At 38.2% G+C, this 16,831-nt stretch overlaps 1 protein-coding gene across 2 annotated transcripts in view; it reads right to left on the reverse strand.

Annotated features, from left to right (window-relative positions):
• Positions 1–16,831, reverse strand: part of PPA2 (inorganic pyrophosphatase 2) — a 113,720-nt gene that overhangs the window by 243 nt on the left and 96,646 nt on the right. For both annotated transcript variants that reach the window (XM_033214914.1, XM_033214913.1), the window contains one exon: positions 1,041–1,077. In XM_033214914.1, coding sequence (XP_033070805.1) covers positions 1,041–1,077 — 37 coding nt within the window. The remainder of the gene's footprint in view (positions 1–1,040; positions 1,078–16,831) is intronic.

The following is a 16,831-nucleotide window of genomic DNA, read 5'->3' on the forward strand; positions in this document are numbered from 1 at the left end:
AAAGAAAGGAGGGAGAAGGGAGTGATTAATAAAATTTAATTTAGACTTTTAGGAAGTACTTAGGCAGATACAAACAGTCATAAACTCTCTATCTAAAGTTGCATTTCTCTATTTAAAGCTATTTCCCTTTAAACTTTTGTCCCAAGTTCTCTAAGCCTTATATAAAGCTATATTAAACATTTTAGAACCTTCCTACTTTATTTCTTGTATCTTTCTGGGTCATTTTAGTCTCTAGCAGACAACACAGAAGTGCTACAACATGAAAGGTTTAGATAAAGCTCGTATAGTAAAATTTGACTACACAAAAAATACCCCAAATGGGATAGTATTGCAAAGAAACAATTTGTTAGCTTACTATATAAGGAACACAGTTTGCTTTCCTATGAAATCATGTCTATGAATTTACTCCTTTCTAAACATGTCATACTTGACTCACAGTAAATAGTTCTCATACTTCTTCCAAATCTGCAACTTGAATATTCTTCTAATATTTTATATTAAAACAAAAAGCCAAAAGCCTTGCAATATTTTGAAAGACAAATGATGTGTGCCATGCTTAAATTTTGAAAATGTCACTACAGAGCATTTTTACTTGTTTATTAAAATAGCTTCAAATAATGGTAATAAAAATATTGTATTTATTTTTAATTCTACAACAGTATAGGTTTTAAGATCTTCAGCTAAAATAAATGATTCATTAAAATAAGATAAATATCTGAATGTAAGAGGGTTTTTTTTTTTTTTTAAATTAAGTCTTTTAAAATTAAATGTGTCAGAACTGGCTGGAATATCTCAGTACTTCACCAAAAAAAGTCACTGTACAATCAAATCATTTTCTAGACTAGAAAAGTAGTTAAATGCATTTTCTTTATTTTCTGAATTAGAAAATATTTCATCTGAAATTTCAGCAACTATTTTAAAAATATTTCACTTAGCTTATACAGCTTTTCAATTTATCTATTTTTATTTTTATTTTTTGACTTCTGCTACTATAAACAAATAAATTTATATGCCTCACTCTGAATCAAAATATACCATACCTTCTTCATTACTTTCTTTATTCGGGGAAGATAATACCTGAAAATAAAAACAGAGAAATAATCTCTGTTACAATATTTATAAGTGGAAAGCGCATCCAGAAAAGTTTTTTCACGAAATTATAGAACAAAGTTTACACACAATGAATCCCTAACCTGAAAAAGGTAAATATTCCCCTTTGCTTTTCATTATCGTTGTTCATTCTTTCAGATAAACAAACCACAGACTGAGAGTAAAATAAAAATACTTGAAAATATTTTTTTAATCTTAACCCATGGAATCCACTGAAGGTCTTGCAGCTGGGAATGGGAAGAAAGGTTTTCTTTCAATTGCTTCCACAGCTGATGTCTTGAAAGTTAAAATCAAGCACACACACACATATTTAAATATACATTTGTTCATGCTTGCTATAAAACACACACTTGCTATAAAATTTATCTGTTTTCTAGAACTTTAAATTATTGTTTCTGTTTATTCTGATGGCTGGACCAAGATTCTTAGAACAGACAAGTTTGAAGAAACATTTTTCTGAGATAGTTTTTTCCCCCATAATTAAGAACAATACTTTTTAACACTCCATTGGAAGATCCATTTTCCATAAAGAAGAAGCCACAAAGACTATTTAGTTTAAAGAATCATTAGAATTTACATCTATGTGTCCACCATCCAAGTAGAGAGATGAAACATGCCAGGCCCCTCCCCAGCTATGACCCCTTCCTTCCTAGCGATAACCCTACCCTACCCTGATTTTATAACACACTTTTCAGATTTCAAATTTAATAATTAACTTCTAATTCTCTGAATTTGCTGACCTTCAATAGACAGGAAATACCTGCCTCTAGCATTTGTTAAGTCTGAGGCAGAGATACAAATGTACAAAAACACATCTAAATATTTAAAAGTTACAATAACTCAGACTAACAAGTGATGAATATATATATGAAATGTGTTCCATCTCACTATCTTGATACAAATACCTTTGTAATGACCTAGAAACTCTCATTTAGGATTCCAGACACCTTAGAGACAATGTGTCTGGATGTGGCAAAGGAAGGAAAAGAGGCCCTCATCCTGCTCCACTTCTCTCCCTATTCCAGGCTCCTTTCTGCATTTCAAGGGCCTCATCTGCACATGGGTAGAAATTCAGTAGCCCACATATCTAGGCACCTTTTATCTCCAAACAGCCACCCACTGGACCCTGCAGAAGTAACGGTGGGCACAAAGCCCACAGAGTCAGGAGTGTGGACCTGGGGAGATGTGTAGCCTGGTTTCTACAGAGGCCCCGGAAACACGCTTAAACCTGTCTGGGCAGAGGATTCCAGAGTCCTGGGTAGCCAGGATGTGGTCTAGAATGGGGGCATGCCTCCTAGTGAGTCTAACTTTGGCCCCTTGTGGGGATGTGGTCTAGAATGGGGGCATGTCTCCTGGTGAGTCTATAACTTTGGCCCCTTGGTCTTCTTGCCCTGTGGTAAGATATGTGACTAAATAAGGGCCAAATATGACCCTCCAAAAAGCAGGATCTGAGGAAGGCTCTCCAGGCTTAAATCTGAGGGCAGTACTGAATAGCCACCACTCCACAAGAAGAAAGATTTACATTTCAGCAATATTAAAATATTCCCTATGATAGCTAATTTTATGTGTCGACTTGGAGGGTGTTTTTAGATGAGATTAACATTTAAATCAGTGAACTCTGAATAATGCAGATTGCCCTCCATAATGTTGGTAGGCCCCGTCTGATCAGCTGAAGGCTTTAATAGAACAAAAAGACTAGTCTGTCCCAAACAAAAGGGAATTCTCCAGCAGACAGCCATCAGATTTCATCTGTGCAGCTGGCTCTCCTGGGTCTCCAGGCTGCTGGCCTTCACACTGGAACGGCATCATCTGCTTTCCTGAGTCTCCAGCCCGCCAGCCCAACTGCAGATTTTGGACTTGCCAAGCCACTATAATCATGTAAGCCAATTCCTTATAATAAATCTCTTTCTGTATATGCACATCCAATTGGTTCTGATTCTTTGGAGAATCCTAATAAATTCCCTCAAATCATAAACAGTTAAAAGTTATTACTCTTTCTACTCCGTTTTAAGAAAAAAGCTGAACAAACAGACTTTGTTTTATTTTCTTTATATATATAAAAAAAGGATGGTGTAACCATGTAAATACAATTACAATTTTATCTTTTTTTTGGTTTGTTTGTTTTAGAGATGGAGTCTCGCTAAGTTGCCCAGGCTGGTCTTAAACTTCTGGGCTCAAACGTTCCTCCCACCTTGGTCTCTCAAAGTGCTAGGATTACAGGCATGAGCCACCGTGCCTGGCCTAAAATTACACTTTTTAAAAACATCCTTTAGTTTTTCCAAGTGCTTCAAAAAGAATAAAATCTCTACTCAGCTTGTGCACAAAGAAAAATTCTTAACCATCATTGATTTTGGGGATGGTAGGATTTAAATCTGGGTATGACAGTAACACAACATAAAAATTGTACTCCTTGAGATTAGGCATTTGGGATTTGATGGCTCTATTTTTCTAAACAGACCATAAAATGGGGTAACCTGCTTCTTCTATGAAATTGCTATATACTCCTTAAATTGTGCAGGATGCCTATTTGTGTCCTGAACAATTTAAGGAGAGTATAACAATACAAAATTTTTTTCTTAAATTAGCTGTTTAGATTTCCTGCTTAAAATTAGCAGCTGCTTCTTGTTGGAGCTGCCAAACATTTCAGAGGAATGAAATGTATAGTGTATAAAAATAGAATAATTGAGCAGCTTCTCGTTAACCTAAAAAGTATTACAGAAAAGAAATGAGCAAGCTACTCTAAAACATTTATCATTACATTTTATTTTAAAATAATTTCCAGAATGGTTTTATTTCTTTATTCTTAAAATACATTTCTCAATTGATAGAATATATTCAGAATATACAAAGCCATATGATATATATTTAAATACACACACCCACCCACCCACCCACACCATCATAGGTAAGTCTGACACTCAGGGATAATGATAAAGTTTGAAGGTAATTTAAAAAATTACCATATTAAAAGAGAAACTATCATTTAAATTTGAAAATATCAATTAAAATGGATTCATGATAAACCTTAGCTATTTGACTCTTTATCTACAGTCAATGATTTTCTGGTGCTTAAACATAATGACAAATATAACATTTACTTACAGAAAACGGAACAAAGAAATGTATGGAGCAGTACCCAAAAGATCACTAATCCCAATTCTTCACTCTCAGGGGATACTATGATTACATTTTCATTGTAAGAAACTAAAAAATAACTTTTAGTTACTTACTTCTAATTTCTTTTAATGTAATACCTCATCTAATTTCTTAGTAGGAAAAGAATGTGGACATCCCCTACTCACCCAAGATAAATTATCCACCAACAATGAGTATTGTTTTATAGTCTCATTCTAAAAATGCTATTTCTATGGCTGGGTGTAGTGGCTCATGCCTGTAATCTTAGCACTTTGGGAAGCCAAGGCAGGTAGATCCACTTGAGCTCAGGAGTTTGAGACCAGCCCCGGCAACATAGTGAGACCGTGTCTTTAATTAATTAATTAATAAAAATGTTATCTACTCCTCTTCCTCATCCCAAAAATCCTTCTCATTATCTTTATATCTTTAATTGCTTTCAAACAAATCTAATGGTTTCATTACCAAAGTATTCCTTTCTTTTCTATTTATATATAAACTGTATTTTAAATATAAACTGTTAATACAACTGCTCTGTGCTTAAGTGTCTTTCAAATAACTCTACCAGGTCCCTATAAGCATTTTCACCTGCAAGTTACATTTGTTCAAATGAACAAACATGACACACTGAACCAATATAAAGTATCCTGTTTTACTATATCTAACACAGGGATTGACATTATGTCATTTTACTAAAAGAGTTCAAAATTAAAGGGAAAGAAAACAGGTTCCCAAGTTTTCATTCAGGTGATGCAAGGTTTTAGTTGAATTAAAGTGTCTTGGACATTGTTTTTCTTTTTCTTTTTTTTCTTTTTAGAGATGGGGTTTTACCATGTTGGCCAGGCTGGTCTCGAACTCCTGAACTCAAGTGATCCACGCGCCTAGGTCTCCTTAAATGCTGGGATTACAGTTGTGAGCCACCGTGCCCAGTCAGACATTATCTTTCTGCATTGTATTTCCACACTTCATAAGGCAGTTATGCTACATTCATTTTACTTTTCACATAATCCTTTTCTGATTTTTTGCTTTAGAATCAACAAAATATGTCCAATTCTTAGTTATTCATAAAGAAGACATAAAAATATTTTAAGTTCACATAAGTTTAATCTCTTAATACTTCCTCATTAAGCATGCATTTAAATGGCTAGTAGCTAAGTAAGTGATTGGTTTTACTTTCACTAACTTTGTCTACCATCTGGTGGTAATGTACAGCAGGGCTGTTAAGGGGCAAAAAGAGAAAGAAGAGGGAGAAATAACACTAAAATAATGTCTTTTCTTCAGAAATCAGGGTCTGGTTCTAATCAGACCCTGACTTATGAAGAAAAGACATTATTTAAAACATTTTTAAATGAATTCCCATAAGGATGTTCATTCTCAGGGCATAAAACAAATCTGTGTGACATAAATATTGTAGTGTGATCTTACTAGAAAATTACATCCTAAGATCAGTTCTACTCCAAAAGAAAATACAGTCAGTCCTCTTTGATGGAGAGATAGCTTTGATTAAAGTGAGTGCCCTTAGAGGGAAGTACTTCTTGCCTAGGTAGTCTGAGGGGTCAAAGCAGCCCTGGTGATAAGAGGGTATCCCAGTCAGACTAACCTCAGAGATTAGTTCTGAGCTGGCTCAATTTCAATAACCAGAAGCCAGGGAATGCCTTCTCCTTGTGGACCATGCAAGGAAGCTGTTATTGTCATGTCATCAGGAAAGCCCTAAATAAAGATAAAGGCTATACCCAAAGGAACCATATAAGGAACATGCTGTTATAAGTTCTATCCAAGAACTCTATAATGAACTCCACCATTCTTCTGCGGGTCATTACTTCTCCTACTTATAACTATTTAAAATATTCATTAATTGGTATTTTCTTATTAGAATGCAGAATCCCTAAGAGTGTGGTTCTAAGCTGACTGCTTTATTCATCCATCTTGTTGTGACCCTTAGGAAAAATAAAACATGGCTTTGGTGTGATTTTTTTTTAAGTGCTATTATTCTGAATGATAACAATGCCTCAGACTCACGAGATGCTTATATTGATGGACTCACCTAAAGTCCTTCACCTGGATTCATCTTTGAGTCTCTACATAAATGCCAATATGCATTTTGGGATGAAATAGATGGCCACACTACATGCTGATAACTGCCACTGGGATTCACCTATGGCCTTGGCCTCCTGAATGTACTGCTTTTTACCATTCAGCTAAGAAGTCTTGCACCAACTATAAGACGACCATCCAAATTTTATACACTATGGATATTGTTGCGTTACTGAAGAAATAAGATCTACCAAATGTAGCCAGAAATAATACATTTAGGCCGGGCGCGGTGGCTCAAGCCTGTAATCCCAGCACTTTGGGAGGCCGAGACGGGCGGATCACAAGGTCGGGAGATCGAGACCATCCTGGCTAATACGGTGAAACCCCGTCTCTACTAAAAATACAAAAACTAGCCGGGCGAGGTGGCGGGCGCCTGTAGTCCCAGCTACTCGGGAGGCTGAGGCAGGAGAATGGCGGAAACCGGGAGGCGGAGCTTGCAGTGAGCTGAGATCTGGCCACTGCACTCCAGTCCGGGCGACAGAGCGAGACTCCGCCTCAAAAAAAAAAAAAAAAAAAAAAAAAATAATACATTTATACTGAAGTTCCAATTCCCCCTTGACTTTTTTACTTCAAAACACTATCCATTTAGCATCCCATGTACCATCATCACTATCATCTGAGTCTTGTGTGCTCCAGGTTTATCTGAGACTAGTTTTAGTGGAAATCTGTCCATGAACAGGCAAAAACAAAGTCAGACTGAGGGTGCTGAGACCTCTCTGAGAGGCCTTCTATCTGCCCAGTTTTAGAAGTCTTTAACCTTTTGAACTTCTTCCATCACTACTACGAGCTAGAGGTTCACAGTGGCATAGGTCTGGTTCCCTAGAACTGAGCAAGTGTATAACTACTTAACTCTTCTTGGCCTGAATTCTAGATTGTAAGAGTTTTAAATCCCTGGAGTTAGGCTGTGCACATGTCTGAGGCAGGTCTGGGAATCCTTTAGCACTGAATATGGCTCTCTCCTGGTTCTGTATGCCACAAGTTTGTGTGTGAAGCCTCAAAAAGTTCAATCATTTCTCCAGTAAAATAACTACAGTACGAAGTATTAGTGAACCTTACACATTGTTTAATTCAAATTTCCCCCAACTTTGTATAATGCCTAGAGTGTGCCATTTCCTCAAAGAGGAAAGTGCTTACACAAAGCACAAGGAAGAATTTTGGGAAAAGAATTCCAAGATGGGAAGAGTGGTTAAACCAACTACTTTTCCCCTCCACTTGTTCCACCTCTTCTTCCTTCCTTTCTTCCTATTAAATTCCCTGAAAGTAGGACTAATTCTCATATGTCTAGAAAAATTAGTAAGGCTGACTTTTCCAACATCCAACAATGGAATGGGTCAACTCAGAAAGAAGTGACATCCTCATCACTAGAAGTATTAAAAGAGGCTGGAATAGAAGGGATTTCTCTCTTTGTGGTCAATTTAACTAAACTTACAGCAGTAATGACAATAACACCCAACATTTATTGAATACATTATCTGCTGGACATTTTTACCTGGATTAGTTCATTCAATTCTCCACAACAGCCTGATAAGATACTATTATTATAAGCCCCATTTTATAAATAAGAAATCAAAGATGTAAATAAATTAAAATTTGCCTCAGGTTATAAATTACAGAACTGAGATTTGGACCCAGACAATCTGACTTCAGAAAAAAATTTTTTTTTTCCAAAAGATGTGTCATTAGACTAATACTGACCTGAAATAAACTATATGTAAAGTCTGTAATTTGATAAGTTTTGACATATATACACTCATGAAGCCATCAATATAATCAAGATAATAAACATATTCACCACTATTCCTAAAAGTTTCTCCATGTTCTTAAAAACGAGACTAGAAAATCCTCCTTCCTGTCTCTCTCTGATCTGGTTTGCATCATTATACATTAGCTTGTATTTCCTAAAATTTTATATAAATGGTATGATAAAATGTATATGATATGTCTATTTTCACTCAATATATTTTTTTAAAAGATTCAGCCATGTTGTGGCATGTATCAATAACCTATTCCTTTTTATTACTGAGTAGTATTCCTCATAAATATACTACAAGTTGTTTATGCATTCATCTACTGATGAACATTTGGGTTGTTTTCAGTTTCTGTCTATTACAAAGAAAGCTGCTGCAAGCATTTGTGTACAAGTCTTTGTATGGAAATACACTTCCTTTTGTCTTGGGTAAATATATATGTCCGGAGCCATGAGGCCCGGAATTAGCCGACCTCTGTTGCTTGATCTCCGCAAAGCGGAGACAGGACGGCACATTCCCGGGTTCTTTATTTACAAACCCTTCCCGCGCGCGCCTAAGTTTTCCCGCGTGCGCCAAAACTGTTGCCGCGCGCGCCCAAAGCTTTTCCCGCGCGCGCCCAAACTGTTCCCGCACGCGCGTAAACATTTTCCCGCCCAGGAAGATATGCAGCCTAGGGCGCAGGCGCGATCCCGCGCCCGGAAAAGTACAAACCCACGGCGCATGCGCGATTGTAATTTGAGAAGACCCGGCCCCCCGTCACCGCCCTGGCCCAACCTCTTCCTCTGCCAGCCTATATAAGGCATGACCCTGCATTCAATAAACGAGACTTGATCAGGCTACTTGTCTTGTCTCCATTTCTTGTGTTTTCTTGTCTCCTCCATTCCCACTCCCCCTTCCAGGGCCCGTTCGACTGTCCTGCAGGCCGGGACACCTGGCGCCCGAACAGGGACCTGGACACGGGGGAAATAGTGAGGAAGAAGGCACTAAAGTCGGCCGAAAGTGAAAGTGGAAGAAATTCCTCCGGACGTCGCGGGAGCCTGCCGCGTTGGAACCAGAGGTGAGTAATAGTGTCTGATTATGGGACAAGAATTAAGCCAGCATCAGATTTATGTAGGGCAATTAAAAGAGGCTTTAAAAACACGAGGAGTAAAGGTTAAAAGTAATGATTTGTTTAAGTTCTTTGATTTTGTAAAAGAAACCTGCCCTTGGTTTCCACAAGAGGGGACCATTGACGTAAAGAGGTGGCGTAGAGTGGGAGATTGTTTTCAGGATTATTATAGTACTTTTGGACCAGAGAAGGTCCCGGTGACAGCCTTTTCCTATTGGAACTTAATCAAAGATATAATAGATAAAAAGGAAAAAGAAAAAGATCCTGAGGTAATGGCGGTGGTTACTCAGACTGAGGAAATATTAAGAGGCAGTTCCCAAACCGACCTCGAAAAATCCATACCTAATAAAGAAACAGACCTTATATCGCTACAAAGCGACGAGGAAGAGGCTGGGGTCCCCTCAATAACAAACATAGAAACATCAAATAAGGAAAAGGCTAAAAAATACCCAGTTTTACCTACAACTAATGAAAGCAAAAGTAAAAATAACCTTAACCCTTCAGAAGTAAACTGGGATAATTTTGAGGAAGAGGCAGCAAAATATCATAATTCTGACTGGCCACAAACTCTTACTTATCCCCTCCCTATAATAAGGCTTCTGCCCCCACAGTTATGGCAGTAATAGACCCAAAAGAGGAGCTTAGAGAAAAAATTGCACAACTTGAAGAGCAAATAAAGCTCGAAGAACTACATCAGTCTTTAATCACTAGATTGCAGAAATTAAGGACAGGAAGTGAGAGCGTTCAATACCCTAAAGGAATAGAGAAACACTCTCACCCTCAGAGACCCGGACAGCATGTCCCAAAAGGAAGGTCACTTGGTAGTAGGGATAGGGAGGATTCCTCTCCTCGAGATGTTTTTCTGGTAACGGAAACTACAGATGCGCAGGGCCGAGCCTGGAGACACCACAATGGGTTTGAATTTACTGTAATAAAAGAACTAAAAACTGCTGTCTCGCAATACGGAGCTACTGCCCCGTACACCCTGGCCATAGTCGAATCTGTGGCCGAAAATTGGCTCACTCCCATAGATTGGAATACCTTAGTTAGAGCAGTTCTTTCCGGAGGCGACCATCTGATTTGGAAGTCAGAATTTTATGAGAATTGTAGAGATATGGCCAAGAGAAACCAACAAGCCGGAAATGGTTGGGATTTTGATATGCTAACTGGCTCGGGTAATTACACAGAAACCGATGCTCAGATGCAGTATGATCCTGGACTGTTTTCTCAAATTCAAGCAGCGGCTACCAAAGCCTGGAGAAAACTTCCTGTTAAGGGGGATCCAGGAGCCTCGCTCACGGGGGTCAAACAAGGACCTGATGAGCCATTTGCAGACTTTGTACATAGACTTTTAACCACGGCCAGCAGAATATTTGGAAATGCCGAGGCAGGGGTGGATTATGTAAAACAGCTAGCTTACGAAAACGCTAACCCAGCTTGTCAGGCAGCAATCAGACCTTATAGAAAGAAAACAGACTTAACAGGCTACATCCGCCTCTGTTCAGACATAGGGCCCTCATATCAGCAGGGCTTGGCTATGGCTGCTGCCTTTAGTGGACAAACCGTAAAAGACTTCCTCGCTAGTAAGAATAAGAATAGCAGGGGGTGCTTTAAGTGTGGAAAAATGGGACACTTCGCTAGGGATTGTAAGGGAGAACTAGCTAAGACCTTAGAGGCAAAAGCTCCAGGCCTCTGCCCTAGGTGTAAAAGAGGAAAACATTGGTCCAACGAATGTAAATCTAAAACTGACAATCAAGGAAATCCCCTAACACCTCAACAGGGAAACGGACTGAGGGGCCAGCCCCAGGCCCCGAAACAAGCCTATGGGGCGGTCAGTTTTGTACCAACCAACCACAATCCATTTCACAGCTTAATAGAGCAACCCCAGGAAGCGCAGGATTGGACCTCTGTTCCACCTCCCACACAGTATTAACCCCTGAAATGGGACCCCAGGCCCTAAGTACAGGTATATATGGGCCCCTACCCTCAAACATGTTTGGATTAATCCTAGGGAAGAGCAGCGTCACCATGAGAGGCCTACAGGTCTTTCCGGGAATAGTTGATAGTGATTATATAGGAGAGATCAAAATCATGGCCAAGGCTATTGACAACATCATTATCATTCCTCAAGGGGATAGAATAGCGCAGTTACTCCTGTTACCATTGCTAAAAACAGCTAATAAAGTCCAATCGCCCCTAAGGGGAAAGGGAGGATTCGGATCCTCAGACATCTACTGGGTACAGCCCATTACTAATCAAAAACCCTCTCTCACCTTGTGGCTAGACGGAAAGTTATTTACAGGACTGATAGACACAGGGGCTGATGTAACAATTATTAAACAACAAGATTGGCCCTCCAGTTGGCCCACTTCAGAGACCTTAACAAATTTACGAGGAATCGGGCAAAGTAATAACCCTAGACAAAGTTCCTCTTGCATCTACTCCCCTCCCCTTAACAACACTTATGACCTTGATGTAGGATTCAATCAATTCAATAATTGTTCCACCATAGTAAATATTTCCCAATCGCTGTGTGCCCCAAACAGTTCAGTTTTTATATGTGGCAATAATAGGGCTTATACCTATTTACCTACTAACTGGACAGGACGCTGTGTCTTAGCCACACTTTTGCCAGACATAGACATTATCCCTGGAGATGAACCTGTACCTATCCCAGCTATAGATCACTTTTTAGGAAGAAACAAAAGGGCAATACAATTTATCCCCTTACTTGCAGGATTAGGCATAACTACTGCCGTAGCAACTGGGGCTACAGGCCTAGGGGTTTCTGTTACTCAATACACCAAATTGTCTCGCCAACTGATCTCAGATATGCAGGCCATTTCAAGTACTATACAAGATTTACAAGATCAGGTAGATTCTCTGGCAGAAGTAGTGCTCCAAAATAGGAGAGGCCTAGATTTACTAACTGCAGAACAGGAGGCATCTGCTTGGCTTTACAGGAGAAGTGCTGTTTCTATGCCAACAAATCCGGGATCGTCAGGGATAAAATCAGGCGTCTACAAGAAGACCTAGAAAAACGACGAAAAGAAATAACCGATAACCCATTTTGGACTGGGTTCCATGGACTCCTTCCCTATCTTATGCCATTCCTGGGCCCCCTGCTTTGCCTATTGCTCTTACTCTCTGTAGGACCTTTGGTCTTCAATAAGCTCATGACATTCATTAAGCAACAAGTCGAGGCTATCCAAGCGAAGCCTATACAGGTCCATTATAATCGCCTAGAACAAGAAGATCGCGGTGGTTCATACTCACACCCATTATGACCACCTTCCCTATGCGCTGAACTGGACAGCCAATGACGGGTAAGAGAGCATCATCTCTCACTAACCTAAGACAGGAGGGCCGTCATAAGCTACTGCCTAATCCCATGACGGGTACCAGTGATGAGATGCATTACTCCAACCTAAGACAGGTGCAGTTCCCGAGGGACAATCTTCTAGCCGTAATTATATATAAAAAAGGGGGACCTGTCTGGAGCCATGAGGCCCGGAATTAGCCGACCTCTGTTGCTTGATCTCCGCAAAGCGGAGACAGGACGGCACATTCCCGGGTTCTTTATTTACAAACCCTTCCCGCGCGCGCCTAAGTTTTCCCGTGCGCGCCAAAACTGTTGCCGCGCGCGCCCAAAGCTTTTCCCGTGCGCGCCTAAGTTTTTCCCGCGCGCGCCCAAACTGTTCCCGCGCGCGCCCAAACTGTTCCCGCACGCGCGTAAACATTTTCCCGCCCAGGAAGATATGCAGCCTAGGGCGCAGGCGCGATCCCGCGCCCGGGAAAAGTACAAACCCACGGCGCATGCGCGATTGTAATTTGAGAAGACCCGGCCCCCCGTCACCGCCCTGGCCCAACCTCTTCCTCTGCCAGCCTATATAAGGCATGACCCTGCATTCAATAAACGAGACTTGATCAGGCTACTTGTCTTGTCTCCATTTCTTGTGTTTTCTTGTCTCCTCCATTCCCACTCCCCCTTCCAGGGCCCGTTCGACTGTCCTGCAGGTCGGGACATATATACAAGTGGAATGACTTGATCACATGGATCGCATGGTATGTATGTGTTTAACTTTTCAAGAAAATACCAAATTGTTTTCCAGATGGTTGTACCATTCTGCATTCTAACCAGCAGTAAATGAAAATTGTAGTTCCTCCACATCCTTGCTAACAGTTGGTTTGGCTGGTCTTTTTACTTTTAGACATCCTAAAAGTATGTATTAGCATGCATTGTGGTTTTAAATCTGCATTTAATAACTAAAGTTGAGCATCACTTCATGTGTTTCTTTGCCTTCTTTATAGATTTGGTGAAGTGCTCATTCATATATTTTGTACTTTTTAAAAAATCCTTTTTTTGGGTCATCCATCCATTTACAGAGCCATATATTGTACATCTTTAAAAACTGAATGTTTTGTTTTCTTGAGTTGTGAAAGTTCTTTATATATTCTGAACACAAGTCCCTTTATCAGATATATAATTTTCAAAGATTTTCTTGTAGTCTGTAGCTTCTTTTCATTCTCCTAAGAATGTCTTTTGTAGAACAGACATTTTTTTATTTTGATGAAGTCCAATTTATCATTTTAAAGAACAGATTGTGCCTTTGGTGTCATATCTAAGAAATACTGTCTAACCCAAAGTCAAAATAAGTTTAAGTTTTGTGCCTTAAATTTAGGTCTAGGATCCATTTTAGACAATTATATACAGTGCAAAACTGAAAAGTGTTTTTAAAAATATGAATAACCAATTATTTAAGCACTATTTGTTGAAAAAAAATCATTTTGAAAATCAGTTGTCCATATATATGTAGGTCTATGTGTAGATTTGGTTACACTAATCTATCTTTATGCCATTACTATATTCTCTTGAATATATTCTCTTGATTATTGCAGATTATATATATATATATATATATATATATATATATATATCAAGCAACTAAGCAACTATTTTTGTATACTGGCTCTTGTTGCCCAGGCTGGAGTGCAATGGCACGATTTTGACTCACTGCAACTTCTGCCTCCCAGGTTCAAGCGATCCTCCTGCCTAAGCCTCCCCAGTGGCTGGGATTACAGGCATCCACCATCACGCCTGGCTAATTTTTTGTATTTTTTTTTTTTTGAGACAGAGTCTCGCTCTGTCGCCCAGGCTGGAGTGCAGTGGCGCGATCTCAGCTCACTGCAACCTTCGCCTCCTGTGTTCAAGTAATTATCCTGCCTCGGCCTCCTGAGTAGATGGGATTACAGGCATGCGCCACCATGTCCGCCTTATTTTTGTATTTTTAGCAAAAATGGGGTTTCACCATGTCGGCTAGGCTGGTCTTGAACTCCTGACTTCAGGCGATCCACCCGTCTTGGCCTCCCAAAGTGCTGGGAATACAGGTGTGAGCCATCACAACCAGCCTGCAATTGTTTGCTATATTAATCTCATGTCCTGCAATCTTACTAAGCTCACTTATTCTAGTCGTTTTTAGGTAGAATTTGTTGAACTTGCTACAGAGACATTCATGCCACTTCCCTCACAATCTGAATGCCTTTTGCTTCTTTTTATTGCCTTATTGCACTGGCTAGAACCTTCAGTACAATGCTGAACAATAGTAGTAGAAGCCAACTGGGCTTAGAGTTGTGCTTATAGAAAGGTTTTTAAGTACAAATTTAATTTGTTTATACCTATGTCTTCTTCAGTGAGCTTTGGTAGTTTATGTATTTCAAGGCATCTGTCAATTTCATGCAGGCTGTCAAATTTATTGATATAAAATAAGTTCATATTGTCTTATTTTTCTCTTAATATCTGTAGAATTAGCAGTGATACTACTTGTTTCGTGCCTTACTTTGAAAAATGTGTCTTCTTTTCTTTCCTGATCATTCTGCCTAAAGGTTTATCAGTTTTATGGTCTTCTCAAAGAACTAGCTTTGGCTTCATTAATCTTTTTAAATTGTTTTTCGGGGCATATAAATGTTTTAAATTACAAAATACTTCAAACATATTCTGTATGCAGAGACTATTACAACACATACCTACTCTCTAGATTTAGAAGAGTTAATATTGTCATTTCAGATCTTTATAACTGAAGTCTTTCTCCCTCTATATTAAAAATAAAAATCTTATTTACTCTCCTCCCTTCTCAGAGGTAACTTTTGGCCACCGTGCTGAAATTGACGTTTACTTTTCTTATTTATGTTTCTAAAATATAATACTATATATGTTTGTATTCATAAAAAATATGTGCTACTGCTTTTTAAAAAACACATAAACGGTACATACTGTATGTGTCCCACTTTTTTCACCCAGTCTCTTATCAATAGACATTTAATTCCGTTTCTAATTTTTCTATCTCTGATCATAAACACATGTATAGTGTCTAAGATGTATACCTAGAAGGTAATTTCTGAGTAGTGAATTATAAGCATCAAGTTTACTAGAAATTACTTAATGTTCTTCAAAGTAGTTTTAGCCATCTATATGCCTATCATACCATCAAGTATGAAAGGTTCCCTTTCTTCACTTGCCTAAAAACTCTTGGTATTAACAGACTTTTAAACTTCTGGTAATCTACAACTGTAAAATTGTATTGTGTTTTATTTTGATCCCACTAATTACAAGTAAGATAAAGCAAATTATGATGTTTAGTGGTCATTGTATGTTTCCTCTTTTGTGAGTTGTCTATTCATGCTGTTTACACATTTTTTTTCTACTGGGTTATCTTTATCTTGTGAGTTTGAATAAGTTATTATTTTAGATGCTAGTCCTTTTATCATTTATATGAAAATATCTTCTTCCAATCAATGGCTTATCTTGTAACTTATTTTAAGGTTTCTTCTACTGTTTACAGGTTTTTCCGCCTTTACTTAAATTTATTAATCTTTTCTAGTTTACTCTTGGCCCTTTACTATTTCATATACATTTTAGAATCACCCTGTGAGGTTCAGTGAAAACCTCATTGGGATTCAGATAAAAAAACAGACTGACTTATTAATTAATATGGGAAAAATTGCCATCTGCATGATTAAGTATTGTTTTACAAGTTTATTGGGTTTTCTATTTATTCTTGATTTGATATTGGCAATTTATATTTTAAACAAAATACTCAATTCATCTGTGTTTAGAAAGTTGTTGCAAAAAGCTTTTCAGTATTCTCTTCTGATTATTTAAACATGTCTTATGCCTGTAGTTATGTCTTCACTTTAATTCTTGCTATTTTTATTTGTGTCTATTCTATTTCATCCTCTTTCTTGCCACAGGTCTACATAATTAGTCTTAAAAGAAAGAAAATGTAGCTTTTGTTTTAGTTGATCCTGTCATTATTTGTTTTCTGTTTCATCAAATATTTACTCTACTCTATTTTCTTCTAATATAAAAAGTCAGAAAAATGAACAGAGTAATTGTTAAGTTGAACTGCTATAATTTTCTTTCATTTCTGCTATATTGTATACATTTAATTTCTCAAGAACTATTTTTGCTGCATTACATAAGTTTTACCATACATTGACTCAGTTGTCTTTCAATTTTAAATATTTTAGCTTTAAATATAAATTATTTATATTTTTTCAGGCCTGATTTATAAGTACTTTTAAATTTCCAAACACATAAACGTGTGTTTTCTCTTAATATTTTCATAATTGATTATATTGT

Source organism: Trachypithecus francoisi, unplaced genomic scaffold (genome assembly GCF_009764315.1).
Source record: "Trachypithecus francoisi isolate TF-2019V2 unplaced genomic scaffold, Tfra_2.0 Lachesis_group1, whole genome shotgun sequence".
Taxonomy (NCBI): Eukaryota; Metazoa; Chordata; class Mammalia; order Primates; family Cercopithecidae; genus Trachypithecus; species Trachypithecus francoisi.